Source organism: Ursus maritimus, unplaced genomic scaffold (assembly GCF_017311325.1).
Source record: "Ursus maritimus isolate PB19 unplaced genomic scaffold, ASM1731132v1 scaffold_5, whole genome shotgun sequence".
Lineage (NCBI taxonomy): Eukaryota > Metazoa > Chordata > Mammalia > Carnivora > Ursidae > Ursus > Ursus maritimus.
In genome coordinates this window covers 31,626,816-31,647,617 of record NW_024426663.1, presented here as the reverse complement: position 1 = coordinate 31,647,617, position 20,802 = coordinate 31,626,816, and the positions used below count along the sequence as shown (strand labels likewise).

The 20,802-nt window shown below is 35.7% G+C and overlaps 1 protein-coding gene across 1 annotated transcript in view; it reads right to left on the bottom strand.

The window, feature by feature from the left end:
* Positions 1-20,802, bottom strand: part of ANKRD31 (ankyrin repeat domain 31) — a 171,513-nt gene that overhangs the window by 25,763 nt on the left and 124,948 nt on the right. The window contains exons 22-23 of the mRNA XM_040622182.1: positions 18,566-18,662; positions 14,745-15,741 (exon numbers count right to left, since the gene is read on the bottom strand). Coding sequence (XP_040478116.1) covers positions 14,745-15,741; positions 18,566-18,662 — 1,094 coding nt within the window. The remainder of the gene's footprint in view (positions 1-14,744; positions 15,742-18,565; positions 18,663-20,802) is intronic.

The following is a 20,802-nucleotide window of genomic DNA, read 5'->3' as shown; positions in this document are numbered from 1 at the left end:
TGCTTGACTTATTTCACTTAGCATTGTCTCCTCCAGTGCCGTCCATGTTGCAGCAAATGTTGAGAATTCGTTCTTTCTGATAGCTGAGTAATATTCCATTGTATATATGGACCACAACTTCTTAATCCAGTCATCTGTTGAAGGGCATCTCGGTTCCTTCCACAGTCAAAAAAACTAAGAGGCAGCCCACGGAATGGGAAAATATACTTGGAAATGACACTACAGATAAAAGACTGGTATCCAAGATCTACAAAGAACTTCTCAAACTCAATACACGAGAAACAAATAAATCAAAAAATTTGCATCAGAATACTAACATATAGTTAAATGGTCAACACACCAGAGGTCTCGAATTTTCTATGTGGAGTCACAAAGACCTGAAATCACCTGGAAAGATAATAGGGAAGATTGAGGGCATCTGAATTTCTGGAGCTAGATGAGGAACAAAGAAGGAGAGGCTGTCAGCTGTCCAACTCTGTCCCTGGGAGTTTCTGGCAAACAAGCATTGTGGGAGAAAGCATATAGCATATTGTTGAAGGAACATATGAGGACAAAACAGCTTAGAGAGAACTTAAGATTTCTTTAAAAATAGTTTTATCATAAAAAAGGTACTTTTCCATTTGAGTATGAAGTTACAAATAAACTTAAGAATGACCCACCTTACTCAAGCATAATTCCAAGTCACGTAACTGTCGTCTCCTAGAAGATCCTTGAGCCAGGTGACTGGATTTTGATAAATACGACCATTTTCTACCTTAATTTTACCACTCAGTAAAACACTGGCTTTGTGGGTAGTCTCCTGAAGTGAAAAATAAAACAAAAATTAAGAAGGAAAATACGTGAAATATGTGAACTTCCGCTTTTGGTCATGATGAGTAATAGGAGCCAGACCTACCTAACAAACAAAAACAGACAAAATATATGGAGCAATAGTTTGCAAGGTACCAAACATCAGGAAGCAAGTACAGTGATCCCTGAGAAGTAAGAAATTAATGAGGTGAGCCTTCTAAGTGTCCCAGATCACTGCCTGGAGTTTCCAGGTCATGGTGGAGGAGAGGGAATCAGGCAAAGACTCTGGACTCCCTGAGTTGAGGAGACAAAGCAGAGTCACGAGGCAAGTGCCTACAGTTAGGCACGTTGCCTCAGGACAGAGACAGAACACTGAAGAAGAGAGAATACAAAGAAAGAGAGCTCTGCAGATCTTTAGGGGTCCTCTTTAAGTATTCAGCTGAGTAGTTATTGGCCATATTTGAGAGCAAATTACCCAGGGCTGGGAAAAGAACCACCAGAGAGGATTAGAAATAATGACACCTGGCATTCTCAAGGTCAGAAATAGTGCCTGTTCCACAACAGCAAGACTAGAAAACCCCAAAACTGGTGGGGCATTGGTTGGGTGATGAAGGGCCTTACCTCAGTAGTGAAATGTTTAGCCTAAACTGAACACATGCTCATCTGCCTACCAAATCTTAAAAGCAAGACCCATAGGATCAAATTTCCAAGGAACTTAACTGTATCCTAGAACAAATCAACAAAATATTTATAAGAATACAAAAATATCCAGCATCCAACAAGGTAGATGTCTCAATGTGTGGATTTATAAAAATTAACAGGCCTGGAAAGGAGTAGGAAAATACAACCCATACAGAATAGATAAAGCAATCAACTGAAAATGACTGAGAACTGATAAGAATGTTAGAATTAGCAGATAAAGACATTAGTAGTTATCACAGTCATATTCCACATGTTCAAAAGTTATGTGGAGACATGGAAAATATTTTAAAGAGACCAAAATAAAAACTCTAGAGAATGGGATAGACTGGTGATGGGAGTAAGGAGGGCACGTGTGCATGGTGCACTGGGTGTTATACGCAACTAATGAATCATCGAACTTTACATCAGAAGCCAGGGATGTACTGTATGGTGACTAACATAATAAAAAAACATTAAAAAGAATGAAACACAGAGAAAAGAGAGATTTTTAAAAATGAACAGATCATCAGTGAATTGTGGAATGATTTCAAGCCATCCAATATGTGTGTAATAAGAGGTTCAAAAAGGAGGAGAAGGGAAGAAAAACATTTGAAGAAATAATAGCTGAAATTTTCCACATCTGAGATTCAAATTTAAGAACAGAGATTCAAGAAATTCAATAACCCCTAAGCATAAGAAACATTAAAAAAATCATGCTAATGCTCCTCATAATCAAAATTGCTTAAAACCAGATAAAATCTTAAAAGCAGCTAGAAGGAGAAAAAAAAAAAGACCCAATACTTACAGAGGAAGGAGGTTAAGAACAACAGTGTATTTAAACAGTGCGAGCAAGAAAACAGTGCACAACATCTTTAAAGTACTCAAAAGAAAAAAACCCTTTCAACACAGAAGTCTGTATCTAGCAAAAATATCTTTCAAAAATGAAGGTGAAATAAACTTTTTCAGACATGCAAAAGTCAAAAGGATTCATTATCGCAGGAGACCTTCAATACGAGAAATGTTAAAAGACAGTCCTCAAGGCAGAAAAAAATGATAGCAAATGGCAATCAGGATCCATAGAAACAAAAGCAGAAACAGTAACTACATGAGAAAAATATTTAAAACTACTTAGAAGATAATTGCTTAAACAAAAAATAATAATGTAGTGTGGGATTTATAACTAGGTAAAGGTAAAATATATGGTAACACAAGGGTCATGAGTAGAGACATGGAAGCATATTAGTTTGAGGTTCTTACAGTATTCATGAGAGGGAAACAATATCACTTACAGGTAGACTGGGAGAAGTTAAAAATATGTTCTATAAACTCTAAAAGCACACAATGAAGTAAAAAGAAACACAGCTAATAAACCAACAAAGGAGATTAAAGCATAAAAGGGTAAAAGGAAAGAGCAGAGAGGAAATAGAAAATAGATGCCATGTGATAAATTAAATCTAACTATATCAAAAGTCCCACTGAATGTAAATATTCTTTTTTTTTTTTTTTAAGATTTATTTGAGAGAGAGAGAGCACAAGAGCACATCAGTGGGGGGAGGAGCAGAGGAAGCAGGACAACCAGACTCCCCCATTGAGCAGAGGCCCGATGTGGGGCTTCCCAGGACCCTGAGATCATAACCTGAGCCAAAGTCAGATGCTTAACTGAATGAGCTACCCAGGTACCCCTGAATGTAAATATTCTAGAATCAACTTCTGGCATGACAATATGGGGATCTAGTCCCAGGTGAAAAGTATTTTAAAAAATTGTTTAAATCTGGAAATGGTCATAAATGCATTCAGGAAATAAAGAGCCATCTATTCAGCAAAATCTATGACAATTAGGTGGGGAAAAAACAGGTGAGTCTGTGGTTATGTGAACCGAGATTGCTTTCTCCCCCTTCCCAAGCTCACTGAGGTGCAGATTCCACTCCAGACTGTGCAGCCAAGAACACGGGTTCCCTTTCCCTATAGCCTCCAATCAGAGACTACCTTCTCGTTAGGGGCAGGATATCAGCATTTCTCATCCTGCCCTCAACTATCTGTTGCTAAGGCTAAGTTGTGAGTGAGTGCAGCCAAGAGGTGGGGATCCCTTCTGCCTAGCCTGTACTGGTGAGGCAGAGGCCCTACCTTGGCATGGTGGCACTGAGACTAGTAGGACCCTGATCATCCCTGCCTGGCTCGTAGGTAGTGGTTTCCTGTCAGGAGAGACAAGCTGTAAAGGCATGAGGCTAATGTGCCAACCCTTGCTAAATGCTCAGGACCTAAGGCTGGGGTGTCATTCAAGAAAAGTTGCTATGTTCCAACCCCAGCTCCAGAGCTATGGCACAGAGATTTTGTCTGGGAAAAGAAGCAAGCCTTAAAACAGATGGTTCTAATCTCCTCCAAAAAATGACTTCATTTGCAACAAAACATGGAGAAGTTCAAGCTCAAGAAGGGCACTTTAAAGGCAATACAGGTTGTGGTAAAAAGCAACTGAAAGTAAATTGGTAGATTCACTAGGGATACAGGCTGAATTGTAGGCTGGCTAGTTTTAGGCTAGGGAAGAGCATTCCTAGAGTCAGAATAAAATTCAAACACTGACCTCATAAACTATCCCTTCATAGGAGCGAGCACACACTTGACTGGATTAGTCTGTACAGCAATTTATGCTCCAGGTCATAGCTGAAAACAATATAATAATTAACCAGCAATAATTGGAGCTTAATGGCTAGGTATGGACAGGGAAAGAGACAGTCAAAGAGAGACCTGCCAAGGTCTCAGTCCATGTGGTATAGTATCAAAAGTTTATCACTATAGTAGGGAAAAATAACCTTCACTAAAACAATCTAGCCAGTAACTAAATAAGCAGGCACATAATAATAACAAGCCTAAGAGAAGGTGAAGGCCAGTACATGGAGTGCTCGTCTTTCAAAATACCTAAAATGTCCCGTTCAACCAAAAATTGACATACGTGGAAAAACAGGAAAGTATGACACATACACCAAAACAAATAAAGCAACAGAAAACATCTGTGAGAATGACTAAATGTTGGATTTAAGAACTTCAAAACAGTCATTATAAAAATGTTAAAAGAATGAAAAGGAACCATAATTAAAGAAGCAAAGGAGAAGGTATGATGACAATGTCATATCAAATACAGAATATCAATAAAGAGATGGAATTTAATAAAAGAGAACCAAATAGAAGTTATGGACTTGAAAAGTACAATAACTGAAAATTTACTAGAGGGCTCAACAGATTCACGATGTCAGAAGAAAGAATTAATAAACCTGAAGAGATCAATAGACATTATGAAGGCTGAAGAACAGAAAGTAAAAAGGATGAAGAAAAATGGAAAAGCCTCACAGAAATGTGGGACACGTTAAATACACTAACATATGCATAATGGGAGTACTAGAAGGACAACAGAGAGAAAAAGAACAGAAAACATGCTTGAAAAAATAATGGCTGAAGACTTCCCAAATTTCCTGAAAAATATTAATCTGTATTTTCAGAAGGAGGCTCAGTGACTTCCAATAGGATAAACATGAAAAACTTCATGAACAGATGCATGCCGAAAGTCAAAGACAATGAGAAAATACGAAAGCAGCAAGAGAAAAATGACTCATCACTTACAAGGTAACACCAAGAAGATTACCAGCTGGCTTCTTGTCAGAAACAACGGAGACTAGAAGCAGTGGAATAACATATTCAAAGTGTACAAAAGAAAAAAGTGTCAACCAAGAATCCTGTATCTAGCAGAGCTATCTTTCAAAAATAAAGTTAAGCGGGTAAACAAAAATGGAGAAAACTTGTTGCTAGCATACCTGATATGAAATACCAGGGAAGTTTTTCAGGTTGAAAGCAAGTGATGAAATGGTAAAATGAATCCACATGAGAAAACAAACAGCATCAGTAAAGGTAATTACACATTATAAAAAGAGTATGGACAAATATTTCTTCTCCTTTCTTAACGGATTAAAATATATAAAACAATAGGTATATAATATATATTTGGAAATAGCAAAAAGGAGATGGTGGGGAGCAGTTTTCTTGGGCTAAGGAATGATACCAGATGGTAACTCAAATCCACAGGGACAAATGAAGACAATCAGAAAGGGTAAATAAGAAGGTTAATATAACAAAATGTATAAACATGTACTTGTTTTCTTCCATTTATTTACAAACCACAAAATTTTATAGTCATAATTATAACAATGTGTTGCATTTATAACATTTATATATATAATACATATAATGATAATATTACAAAAAGGGGGAAAGAGGGATGGAGCTATGTATGAATTATAGTTCTTTGTCTCACTAGAATTAGGTTGATATAAATCTGAAGCTGATTCTGATAAGTGAAGATATCCTAGGGTAAGCACTGTGGAAATAGCTCAAAAATATGGTGAAAAAAAGTCACTAAAGAAACTAAAAATGCTACAATGGAAAATATTCACTTAATGCAAAAGAAAATAATAAGAAGTACAGAGGAACAAAAATACATGAGACATATTGAAAACAAAAATGGGATAGGCTGGTGATGGGTAGTGGGAGAGCACGTATTGCACGGTGCACTGGGTGTTATCATAGCTAATGAATCATCGAACTTACATCAGAAACTAAGGGATGTACTGTATGGTGACTAACATAATATAATAAAAACATTATTATAAAAAAAGTAAAACAACAGACATAAATCCAATAATATTAATAACATTAATTGAATGAGAGTGGATTAAAAACCTATTCAAAAGGCAAAGGTTGTCAGACTAAAAAAACACAAAGATCCAATTTAGCAATTTGTGCATACACAAAACAGACTAATTGAAGAGAAAGACAATAAATGAACATGAAAGGATAGAGAAAAATGTATCATGCAAACAGCAACCTCAAGAAAACTGAAGCAGCTATATTAATACCATACAAAATAGACTTTAGAACAAAAATGTTACTAGAGATAATGAGGACACTTTGTAATGAGGAGAGGGTTAATGCAGCAGGAAGATATTATAATTATAAACACACATGCACATAATGAAAGAGCACTGACACACGTGAAGCAAAATTAACAGAAATGAATGGTGAAATAGACAATTCAACAGTAACAGCTCCACTTTGTTTTCTATTAACAACACAACTCCACTTTCAGTAATGTCAAGAACAAATGGCAGAAGATTAATGAGGAAAAGAGAAAACTTGAGCAAAACTATAAATCAACTAGACCCAACAGGCATCTATAAAAAACTTCTCCTAATAACAGGAGAATATTTTCTCATGTGCTCATGGAACCTTTTTAGGACAGGCCATCTGCTAGTTAAGCCATAAAATAAATCTCAGAAAATTTAAAAGACTTAAATAATACTAAGTAAGTTCTCTAAATGCAATAGAATGAAATTAGAAATTAATAATAAAAATAGAACACTCACAGTTGTATGGAAATCAAACAACATACTCCTAAGTAACTAATGGGTTAAAGAGGTAATCAAAAGGCAAGTTAGAACATACTTTGAGATGAATGAAAATGAAGATACAACTATCAAAAATTATGGGAGGCAGCAAAAGCAGTGGGTAAAGGGAAATTTATAGTTGTAAATGCCTATATCAAAAAAAAGAAAAATCTCAAATCATTAACCTAAACTTACACTGATGACACTGAAAAAGAACAGCAAACTAAACCCAAAGCAAGCAGAAAAGAAGGAAATAAATATTAGAGTGGAAATAAATAAAACAATAGAAAAACAATAGATAAAATCAGCAAAATCAAAAAGCGATTCTTTGAAAATATTAACAAAACTGACAAAGCTTTGGCTAGACGACCAAGAAAACAAGTGAAGAGACTTAAATTACTAAGGTCAACAATGAAAATGGGTACATTGCTACTGAACCTAGTGAAATAAAAAGGATTATAGGAGAAACTATCAAGAATTCTTTGCCAATAGTCCTGGGGGAAATACATAGCCATCAAGCCTCACTCAAAAGAATAGAAAAATCTAAAATGCAGTTTTTTATTCTCACCTCAAAAGCTGGAACAGCAACAGAGGGACAGGCCTAATCCACACACGAGAAGCAGCTGACCAAGATTAGAGCAGAAATCAATGAATTAGAAACCAGAAGTACAGTAGAGCAGATCAACAGGACTAGAAGCTGGTTCTTTGAGAGAATCAATAACATTGACAGACCACTGGCAAGACTTATCCAAAAGAATAGAGAAAGGACTCAATTAATAAAATTATGAATGAAAATGAAGAGGTCACGACCACACCAATGAAATTAGAAGGATTATTAGAAACTTTTATCAACAGCTATATGCCAATAAATTAAGCAATCTGGAAGATGGAGGCCTTCCTGAAAACCTATAAACTACCAAGACTGAAACAGGAAGAAACAGATTTTTAAACAGGCCTATTAATTATGAAGAGATTGAATCAGTGATAAACAACCTTCCAAAAAACAAACTCCAGGCCTGGATGGTTTTCCTGGGGAATTCTACCAAACATTCAAAGAAAGAAATAATACCTATTCTCCTAAAGCTATTTCAAAAAATAGAAACAGAAGGAAAGCTACCAAACTCATTCTATGAGGCCAATATTACCTTGATCCCCAAACCAGGCAAAGACCCCATTAAAAACGAGAATTACAGACCGATTTCCTAATGAATATGGACCAAAACCCTCAACAAGATCCTGGCTAATAGAATCCAACAGTACATTAAAAGGATTATCCATCATGACCAAGTGGGATTCATCCCTGGGATGCAAGTGTGGTTCAACATTCGCAAATCGATCAGTGTGATACATCATATCAACAAGAAAAGTCTCAGGAACCATATGATCCTCTCAATAGATGCAGAAAAGCATTTGACAAATACAAGCATCCTTTCCTGATTAAAACCCTTCAGAGTGTAGGAATAGAGGGTACATTTCTCAATCTCATAAAAGCCATCTATGAAAAGCCTACAGCAAATATTATTCTCAATGGGGAAAAGCTGGAAGCCTTTCCCTTAAGATCAGGAACACGACAAGGATGCCCACTCTCGCCACTATTATTCAACATAGTACTAGAAGTCCTTGCAACAGCAATCAGACAACAAAAAGGGATCAAAGGTATCCAAATCAGCAAAGAAGAAGTCAAAATGTCTCTCTTCGCAGATGATATGATACTCTATATGGAAAACCCAAAAGAAGCCACTCCCAAACTATTAGAAGTTATAGAGCAATTCAGTAATGTGGCGGGATACAAAATCAATGCTCAGAAATCACTTGCATTTCTATACACGAATAATGAGACTGAAGAAAGAGAAATTAGGGAATCCATCCCATTTACAATAGCACCAAAAACCATATGTTACCTTGGAATTAACTTAACCAGAGACGTAAAGGATCTATATTCTAGAAACTATAAATCACTCTTGAAAGACACTGAGGAAGACACAAAAAGATGGAAAAATATTCCATGCTCATGGATCGGAAGAATTAACATAGTTAAAATGTCCATGCTACCCAGAGCAATCTATACTTTCAATGCTATCCCGATCAAAATACCAATGACATTTTTCAAAGAACTGGAACAAATAGTCCTTAAATTTGTATGGAACCAGAAAAGGCCCCGAATCTCTAAGGAACTGTTGAAAAAGGAAAAACAAAGCTGGGGGCATCACAATGCCAGATTTCGAGCTGTACTACAAAGCTGTGATCACCAAGACGGCATGGTACTGGCACAAAAACAGACACATAGACCAATGGAACAGAATAGAGAACCCAGAAATGGATCCTTGGCTCTTTGGGCAACTAATCTTTGATAAAGCAGGAAAAAAACATCTGGTGGGAAAAAGACAGTTTCTTCAATAAATGGTGCTGGGAAAATTGGACAGCTACATGTAAAAGAATGAAACTTGACCACTCTCTCACACCATACACAAAAATAAACTCCAAATGGATGAAAGACCTCAATGTGAGACAGGAATCCATCAAAATCCTAGAGGAGAACATAGGCAGCAACCTCTACGACATCGGCCAAAGCAACCTTTTTCATGACACACCTCCAAAGGCAAGAGAAACAAAAGATAAAATGAACTTGTGGGACTTCATCAAGATAAAAAGCTTCTGCACAGCCAAGGAAACAGTCAAAAAACTAAGAGGCAGCCCACGGAATGGGAAAATATACTTGGAAATGACACTACAGATAAAAGACTGGTATCCAAGATCTACAAAGAACTTCTCAAACTCAATACACGAGAAACAAATAAATCAAAAAATGGGCAGAAGATATGAACAGACACTTTTCCAATGAAGACATACAAATGGCTAACAGACACATGAAAAAAAATGTTCAAAATCATTAGCCATCAGGGAAACTCAAATCAAAACCACACTAAGATACCACCCTACGCCAGTTACAATGGCAAAAACTGACAAGGCAAGAGACAACAATTGCTGGAGAGGATGTGCAGAAAGGGGATCCCTCCTACATTGTTGGTGGGAATGCAAGTTAGTACAGCCACTAGCAAAAACACTGTGGAGGTCCCTTAAAAAGTTAAAAATTGAGCTACCCTATGATCCAGCCATTGCACTACTGAGTATTTACCCCAAAGATACAGACGTAGTGAAGAGAAGGGCCATATGAACCCCAATGCTCATAGCAGCATTGTCCACGATAGCCAAATCGTGGAAGGAACCGAGATGCCCTTCAACAGATGACTGGATTAAGAAGTTGTGGTCCACATATACAATGGAATATTACTCCGCTATCAGAAAGAACGAATTCTCAACACTTGCTGCAACATGGACGGCACTGGAGGAGACAATGCTAAGTGAAATAAGTCAAGCAGAGAAAGACAATTATCATATGGTTTCTCTCATCTATGGAACATAAGAACTAGGAAGATCGGTAGGGGAAGAAAGGGATAAAGAAAGGGGGGGTAATCAGAAGGGGGAATGAAGCATGAGAGACTATGGACTCTGAGAAACAAACTGAGGGCCTCAGAGGGGAGGGGGTGGGGGAGTGGGATAGACTGGTGATGGGTAGTAAGGAGGGCACGTATTGCGTGGTGCACTGGGTGTTATACGCAACTAATGAATCATCGAACTTTACATCGGAAACCGGGGATGTACTGTATGGTGACTAACATAATATAATAAAAAAACATTAAAATAAAAAAAAAGAATTCTATGCCAATAAATAAGATAAAAAAGACAAATTCCTAGAAAGATAAAAACTACCAAAAAAGATTCAAGAAGAAATAGACAATTTGAAAAATTTTTAGAGATTGAATTAACACTAAAAAACTATCTATAAAAAAACCCCAAAAAACAAAAAACAAAAAAACCCAGGTACTGATGGCTTCATTGCTGATTACTACCAAACATTTAAAGAAGACTTAATACCAAAATTTTGCATTACCAATATTCCAAAAGATAGAAAAGGAGAAACATTTTTGTAAGACCAGTATTACCTTAATACCAAACCAGACGAAAACAAGAAAACTAGAAACCAATATCTTCAGTAAATATGGATGCAAAAATCCTCACCAACTTACTAGGAAACCAAATCCAGCAACATATAAAAAGAATTATATACCATGACCAAGTATCATTTGTCTGCCTTCCCAAATGCAAGGCTGGTTTAACATCCAAAGCTCAAAAAATGTTATATACTATATCAACAAAATGCAAACCAAAACCCACATGATCATCTCAATAGATGTGGAGAAAACATTTGACAAAATCTAATACCCCTTCATGAGAAAAACATTCAAGAAACTAGGAAAAGAAAGAACTTGCTCAGCTTGATAAAGGGCATTTATGAAAAAACCTATAGCTAACATTATATTTAACAGTGTAAGACTGAATTTTTTCTAAGAAACACAGTCTTAGGGAAAAAAATAGAAGTTTGATCTCATTATTTTATTTCAACAGTCTACAGGAGGTTTTAGCCAGTGCAGCCAGACAAAAAATACATAAAAAGCTTTACAATGGAAAGAGAGAAGTAAAACTGTCTTTATTTATAGACAACATGGTCATCTATACAGAGAATCCAATGAAATCTCCAAAAATTTACAGGAAGTAGTAAGTGAGTTTAGCAAGGTTGTATGATAACATCTCAATATACAAAAACAATTATATTTCTGCCTATTAGCAATAAACAAACAAAAACAGACACTTAAAAATGTCATATATAAAACTATCAAAAACATGAAATACTTTGGGATAAATCTGATAAAAGATGTGAAAGACCTGTATATCCTACAACTGCTGGGAAAAAAAAGAGAAGACCTAAATTAACAGAGAGCTATATCATGTTCATGGTCTAGACAACTTAATATTGCTAAAGTGACATTTGTCTCAAAATTATAGATTCAACTTAATACCATTAAAAATAACAGCACCCCTTAAAAAAATTGAAAAACTCACTCTAAAATTCATATGGGATTGCAAATGACCTAGAACAGCCAAAACACTTTAGAAAAGGGAGAACAAAATTGGAGGACTAACACTACCTGATTTTTAAAAAAAGATTTTATTTACTTATTTGAGAGAGAGCGAGCGTGCGCATGCATGCGCGGGGTGAGGGGCAGAGGGGGAGGGAAAGGGATAAGTAGACTCTGTGCTGAGCGTGGAGCGTGATGTGGGGCTTGATCTCAAGACCCTGAGATCATGACCTGAGCTGAAACCAAGAGTCAGCTGCTTAACTGACTGAGCCACCCAGGTGCCCTGACACTACCGTGTAGTAACTGTACAATCAGTGTTACTGATTCTAACACTTATTATAGAACTACACAATCAAGATGAGAAGATAGACAGGTAAGTTAAACAGAAAAGGGAGTCCAGAAATAGGCACATGATTTTCTACAAAGGCAAACAGGCAAAATGATTTTTACAAAGGTGCAATAGAGGGTAATTTTTTCAACACATGTTGCTGGAAGAACTGAATATCCAAATTCAAAAAAATGAATGGGAATCCTACTTTGTACCAAATACAAAAATTAATGGATCATAGACCTAAATTCTAGGAGATAGTCTTTGTGACCTTGGGTGAGACAAAGAATTCTTAGATATGGTACTAAAAATATAATCAGTGAAAGAGCAAATTGCTAAGTTGGACTATATCAAAATTTTAAACTTCTGTCCTTTATAAGACAATTTTGAGAGAATGAAAAGATAAGCCACAGACCAGGAGAAAATATTTTCAAAGTATATGTTTGATAAAGGACTTATATCCAGGGGGCGCCTGGGTGGCTCAGTCGTTAAGCGTCTGCCTTCGGCCCAGGGCATGGTCCCAGAGTCCTGGGATCGAGTCCCACATCAGGCTCCTCCGCTGGGAGCCTGCTTCTTCCTCTCCCACTCCCCCTGCTTGTGTTCCTTCTCTCGCTGGCTGCCTCTCTCTCTCTGTCAAATAAATAAATAATTAAAATCTTTAAAAAAAAAAAGGACTTATATCCAAAATATATCAAAACAAATATCAAAACAAAATAGAACAAGGCACTAATTAAAAAACAGGCAAATATTTGAAAAGAAGCTTCACCAAAGACTAAATATGGATGACAAATAGCACATGAAAAGATGCTCAACATAACTAATCATTACGAAATGCAAATTAAAACCACAATGATAAACTACTATACATATATACATATCACATACATACATCTACATTAAATGTTAGTATGGCTAAAATTAACAGATTGATCATACTAAGTGTTAGCTAAATAGGAATGTGGAGGAACTGGAATACTCATACACAGCTGGTGGGAATGTAAAATGTTACAAACAACTTAGGCAGTTTCTTATAAAGTTCAATATATACTTACCATATTTAATCCAGCCACTCCACTCCCAGGTATTTACCCAAGAAAAGCAAAAGCCTGTGTCATACCAAAATCTGTACACCAATGTTCATAGTAGCTTTATTTGTGATAGTCAACAACTGGAAACAATCTAAATGTTTATCACAAATGAAATGACAAACAAACTGTAGTTTGTTCTACAGACTACACAACAATAAAAAAGGAATTAACTACTTATACATGTTCTAATGGTGATGATTCTCAAATAATTACGTTCAGAAAAAGAAGCCAGACAAAAATGAATACAGCTGGTGTAATTCCATTTTACAGAATTCTTAGACATGCAAACTAAAATATAGGGGCAAAAAACAGAACAGCAATTGTCTAGAGCTTAGCATGGGAAGAAAGGGGTATGAAGGAGGTAGGAAACTTTTGTGGGTGATGGATATGTTCATTACCTTGTTTGTAGGCATGGTTTCACAGGTGTATACATGTCAAAATCTGTCAAACTGCATAATTTAAATACATGTAGTGTATGTTAATCATATCTCAATAAAGCTGTTAAGAAATAGCTGAAATATGAAAAGTTATATTGAAATTTTATTATAGCTGATCCAGAGAAGTAGCTACAACTGTCAAAATTTGAGTTAACATAATTAATTTACTAACTAAGATCTGAGGCTAACCTGAAGTAGGTACTACTCAGCAATAAATTGGTTGACAGGCAAGCAAACAGGAACATCAAGGGACCTGAGATCAAGCTACTAACCTGGTCTTTACACTATAGTTTGGAATTTTAAAATTAATTTTTTTTGCTCCTAACTTGTAAGTAAAGTTTATTAGGAAAAGTCTTATTAACCAGAAATGGAAGAACTGGAAACAGTGGTCATTCAGATTAAATTCCATTTAGCCAGGGCTGATTTCTAAGTTCAACTGGTCGTCCCTCAGCAAAGAAGCATTCCAGAACTCTTGAAATCACTGCCACTCTGACTTCCTTTTTCAAAAAGTGAATGTGGGCAAAAGAGAGAGGAAGCCTTTTCTGTAGGCATTTCTAGTAGAACAGTTTTTCTCTTCTTCTATTTTTATGCATTATGCGATATTGTTTTAATTGAGTGAGATTTATCCAAACTCTAAATTACTTCCTGTTTCTAAATTGAGCTCCTATGGAAGAGGAATTTATACCTATCCCATATCAGGGGAAGCTTTAGCAGTATACAGTAATTCCCTAAACTCCAGAACCAAAGATAGCTCTAATTTATTATGTTTATGTTGTTCTTAAATCCTTCCTAAGGCAATATAATTGACTGATTCTGTCCTGAGAGTCCAAAGGTGCTTATGACCAATATGTATAGAGCAATCCGAAAAGCATGATTTCACTAAGAACACAGTAGTATGTCCCTTCATTCAAGAAGCCCAGCCAAACCCTATTTTTCTAATAGAGCTAAATGCCTACACTTTTTGACAGCAACTTATTTATAAAATTACATGATTTTAGAGAAAAAAAGGATACCTGTGTTTTGAATTCCAGAACGTTATTTCCTGGATTAATTCTTCCGAGTAATATCAGATCCTTTATCTGCATACATTTCTTTCTAGTGCAGTAGTTTAAAGGCTTTTTTATAGTACGTTGACGGCCACACCCAGAGGATGAGGAGCTCTGACTGTCATTAGCATGTGGAACAGCAAAAGCTGATTTTTTAAGATATGATTTCGTCTGATGCCCAGTATTGCTGCCTAAGACATCAGTTCCTTGATGTGCCAGGGATTCTAATGTCCCCCTAGGTGGCTGCTGGGAAGCTATTTTCCTCTTTCCTCTGTTTGGATCACAACTGGTAGGAGCCTGATCACAAATAACAGTCAATGGATGGGCATCATTTTCGGCAAGTATGCTTGTAATCTCTGAAATATTTAATGTATCAGTTACTGCTGAAGGACTGCTATAGGATTCGTGCCCCTCAGCTGGAGTTCCTGTAAGATCATTTTCTTTTTGCCAATGTTCTGCTTGAGCAATAAAAGCAACCGGTTGGGATGGTAATTTAATCTTCTTACTGCCGTCTGAATGTCTGGATTTTGATAACCCATCCAAGGTACAGTCACTGACATTTTGTTTAGAATTCAGTTCATTTCCAGAAAATTCTTCCCTTCTCACTGTTTCTGAGTTTACACAAATTTTGGTATTTTGGCTGCCATTCCACATTTCCAGAGACAACTGTGTTTCCTGCATGCTTCCACAAATAAGGCCTACAGGAGAAAGTGAACCTGACTGGGGCTGCAATGAATTTTCCAGACTGGTAAGCTCTTGGCTGTCCTTTTCACTACAAATTTCTGAGCTAGATGGAAGCTTCCTCAAACTAGTACCAGACAAAGATGTAATGTTTTTATAGTTCTGAATTTTCTGGCTAATTTTTTTCTGTTTTTTTGCCACAACTAAAAGGTTCTTCTGTCTTGTGGCCAAGTTAGCCAGTTGTTCTCTCAGGATTCCTTGCTTAAATGATTCTATGGACACCCTAGAGAAAGAAACAGAAAGAGAAAAAAAAAACAAAAACAGGAGAAAATTTTTTTTAGTAGTCATTTGGATTTTAAAGATTACTTTGTCTCAATTTAAATTTAATCAGCCCAAAGCACACCAGAGTCTATTTTTGCAGTGAATTTCCTCTGGGATGGAAATGACTCTTAAGGTGAGTAAGACTGCATTTTTATGGAGGTGATGGTGCGGTTATCCACATTTACATTATTTACCAGTTTTGAGTCAACTCTGAAAAAGAAACAAAACTCAGGTAGTTTAGTTGGAAGGTAGCAACGGATGGCCCAGGAGGAATACCATTCTTTAAATTTGGAGTTTGCTTACCTGTTTATAGTGGAAAGGTGTATCAGGAAGTAACATTTGGGAATAAGTTCCACTTAAGTTCCCTTAGGGTTATGGAGAAGTGAGACTGTTTTGTAAGTAATTATACCTGGGCTAGACCTGAGAAATGTCGGTCCAACAAGTAATTACTGTAATTATACTTTAAACATGTTCAGAGGGACTACCCAGACAAATATTATCCAGTGTGACTATAAGGGGCTTGATTTTGAGAAAAAATGGCTGATCCACACACTTTTTTCTTTCGGTTATACCCACCTATTCTACAGTGACCTTCAGGATACTGGACTCTTTGTTTCCAGTAGTTCCCAAACTTTTTGGTCTTTTGACTTCTTTATACTCTTAAAAATTATTAAGGAACCCAAAGAGCTTTTGTTTATATGGGTATATCTATCAATATTTACTGTTTTAGAAAATAAAACAAATTTTTAAAACACAAGAATATATAAGCATACATCCCATTAGCTATAATACCATCACAGTTCATGTGGCCTCTAGAAAATTCCATTACACACTCATGAGAGAATGTGAGCCAAAAAGGCAAGCAACATCTTAGTTTTATTATAAAAATAGTTTTGACTTCACACACCCCTTGAAATGGTCTCAGGGACCCTCAGGGTTGCCCTTAAGCAGTTGCTTTAAGGGCTAGCAATAGTATAGATACCTGTTTCTCCTATCACAGTTCGTTGGTACTGAATTCCAAGCAGAACGGATGTTAAAGTGAGTAGCAGATGGAAGTGGAAGAACCAGCAAGAAGAAGTTAGATAAGCAAACAACTAGTAGCATAAAAATGCAAGAAGCTGGACAGAGAAGAAAGAAAAAAAATAGTAATATCACATTTAAAACAGAGTTCAGACAGAAAAATAAAAGTGCATTTTAGATTACAAGATTTTGTCTTAGAGCAATATTAATAAGGATTTACACACCTGCAAACCTAACTGATCAGGAACTTTCCAAAATTCTCAGTATATTGTTAATCATAGGACATAAAAGAAAATTGAAGCTAGCCTTCTCCAAAGACTCCTAGAAAATATCCTGCAGTCAATTACACACCTATAGGTCTTATAAGCTCACTTGCATTATATTGACAGGAAAATAGGAAATAAACATGAATTTGTGATACTTATTCACTGGAAAAAAAGCAAAATGAAGACAGAAGATTTGTAAATGAAAATAGAAAACTGATTTTTAAATAAGTTCAGAAAAAAACCGAATATGCAATAGATGTCAAATGTTTACAAGTATATAAAGGAAATTAGAAAGATCACATGTGAATAAATAATAAGGTCAAAAAGGTATCTGCAACCCCATATTCACTGCAGCATTATTAGCAATAGCCGAGACACGGAAACAACCTACATGTCCATCAAAGGATAAATAAAACGTGGTATGTGTACACACACACACACACACACACACACACACAGAGAAAAACATTATTCAGCCATAAAAAAGAAAGACATCCTGCCATTTTTGACAACATGCACAGACCTTGAGAGCATTATATTAGGTGAAATAAGTCAGAAAGAGAAAAACAATGAGTGAGATTGTATGGTCTCACTCATACGTGGAATCTAAAAACCCACAAAAAACTGAGCCCATAGATACAGAGAACAGATTGGTGGTTGCTAGTGATGGAAGGTGGAGGGTGGGTGAAATGGGTAAAGGGAGCCAAGAAATACAAACATCCAGTAATAAAATAGTTAAGTCATGGGGATATAATGTACAGCACGGTGACTATAGTTAATAATACTGTATTGTATACTTGAAAGTTGTTGAGAGTAAACTTAAAAGTTCCTATCGTGAGAAAAAAAAAAAGAAGCCTATATAGCTAAGTCTATGAAAAACTAATAAAAATAATGCCCAAACAAGAAAAAATATATAACATCTTTCTCTTTTTTTTTATTATTATGTTCAATTAGCCAGCATATAGTACATCATTAGTTTTTGATGTAGTGTTCAAGGATTCATTAGTTGCATATAACATATCTTTCTCAAGAAAAGGATAAAAAGCGGTATATAACCAATATCATCAGGATGAAACCTCTTAAAAACTCTGAGAATTTGGAAATACACAAAACTAAATAATATACGTGGTTATACTGCTTAGAAAGACAACATTTATGACAGCAAAAGGAAAAATCTGTAATGTAAAGAATCTGAGTTCACTACGGAAAGAAATTTATTTTGGGGATTCATGACCAGAGACACTTTCATAAAATTCTTGGCTGTAGACAACTTTTTAAGATACTAAAATGTCTTTTTCTGAATATTTCAAGTAATAAAATAGAAAAATCTCTCTCTGGGAAGTACAATTCCCCATGGAGGTAATAGATTAGATGACCTCATAAAGTCATTCTTTGGTCCTAAGCAACACTTGTACTCTTAAGAAATTCTAGATCTAACTATTTTAACTACAAAGGGATAAATTATGAAAACTCGAAAGCATTTCTATTTTTTTCACTCACCTGTATTTTTTAGCCAGATCATCCCTTTCTGCCTTCTGTTTGGCAAGCACATTATCCATAACCTCTTTTATCTCTAACATCTTTTCAATGTATTGTTCTGGAAAAATGGTAATAAAATAAAACTGAGAGATAGCAAATGTTAAATTTGATCACACAGGACCCAGCCTTACTGTTACTTAAAACTGTTACTGTTACTCTTAAAAAGCCATTATTTCTCTACCCTGCTCCCTAGTATCAGCGGCCCAGATATATATATAAATCAAGGCTCATTGAATTATGCCACCCTATGGAAGTACCCTGAATACAGAAGGCCAGCCTGAGTTCTTTTTTTTTTTTTTTTTTAAAGATTTTATTTATTTATTCGACAGACATAGAGACAGCCAGCGAGAGAGGGAACACAAGCAGGGGGAGTGGGAGAGGAAGAAGCAGGCTCACAGCGGAGGAGCCTGATGTGGGGCTCGATCCCATAACGCCGGGATCACGCCCTGAGCCGAAGGCAGACGCTTAACCGCTGTGCCACCCAGGTGCCCCCAGCCTGAGTTCTAATCCTGCTACTCCACTAAGCTCTGTAAACCTGGACAAGTCACATGACCTCTATGGTCACCTTCCTTATTGTAAAATGAGGTTAGTAAAAGAAAATAAATAGGAAAGAAAAATAAATAGGAAAATAAATATTTTGTTAAAATTACTTTTTAAAATATAAAAGGAATACATTGTAAAAAAAATTTCAAATAATATGAATGTTTACACAGAAGAAAAATAACCCCCTGCTTCTCCTCTTTTCCACTCCACAAAAGAGACTATCATTACTACTCTGGTAGCAGTGTGTTTGTAAAAGTTTTTAATATATTTAATGCATTATTCTATATATTTATACTATATGTAGCTATATATTATATGTACTTAAAAATAAGAAGGATGCTATCAGTTCTTGTTCTTTACATTTAACACTTAGGACTATATGATATCTAAGGTTACTTAAAGATGTATATAAAATTACTTTTATAATAATTACTTAAAATTTTCTTACTTTCTTCCACTACTTCCTCAGTAAAGGCATCATGACCTCCCTCACCCATCACAAATCCACAAGATTTACACATAAATGTCAATTACGTCCAAATCCAGATTCCCAAGCAGTTAATGGAAAGGCTTAGATGAATACATTTTACTTCTTTTAAGCTATTTGTTATTTATTTCACTTTTGGCTCTGTTTCCTAAGTTTTTTCCTAATTATTTTAGACCAATGCATATTTTTCTAGATAATTTAACTAGAGAAAATCAGTGGTGGGAAATGAAATCAAGTTCAGAGTAGGAATTTATTCCCTTTGCAAATCAGACAGATTATCCCAGAGTAGTCTGCCTTGTGAATACTATGACTGAGGATTAGTTTTATATGATGCATGTGCCAAAAAACGGGGGAAACCTGGAATATCATTAAAAATTTTGATATAAATTTGTTTGGCAGATAAAAACAGGGGAAACCTGGAATATCATTAAAAATTTTGATATAAATTTTTTTGGCAGATTTGACATTATTTAAATCAAAGATGTTCACACTATGTACCCTGTCACATTGGGTTTTTCTAAACGAATTTTAAATCACAGGTAAAAATAACATCATTATAGTAACCTAGAAGATTCTGTATGTTTCTATAAAAAAGGATATAAGGAATTTTACATTAACTTGATACTATATACTTATTTACCAGATACATTAATCAGTGGTATCTTAGAGAAAACCTAGAAATTGCCCTAATGTGTGTAACATTTTAATATATGATAATAAGGCATTAGAAAAACAAGGAGGATTACAGAAATTATTCAACAAATAAGAGGAGGCAAATAGAGTAGTAATATGGGGATGGGAGATTCTAGTCTATCCTTATCTTGTGCCATATGTGGAAAAGAGATTTCAAATGAATAAAAGAGCTAAAACACTTAATAATAAATAACATACGAAACGTTCAAAGTAAACATTTTTCTGGTCAGTTTGATTGAGGGACTAAAGATATCTGATATTCGAGTGAATGCAAGACATCTATAAGAAAAACTTACAAAGAAATGTACACAATGGGATTCATTATTCTTGGATCCCTCAGCCACATCAAAGATATAGAAGGTGTGAGAACACGGAGGTGGTGAACTTCAGAGAGCTATTGCTTAACTGGATGGGAATCTCCAATATGAGCAGCCCAAAGTGAGAGGCGAGGTTTCTCTCCTTTATTCAAGCCTAA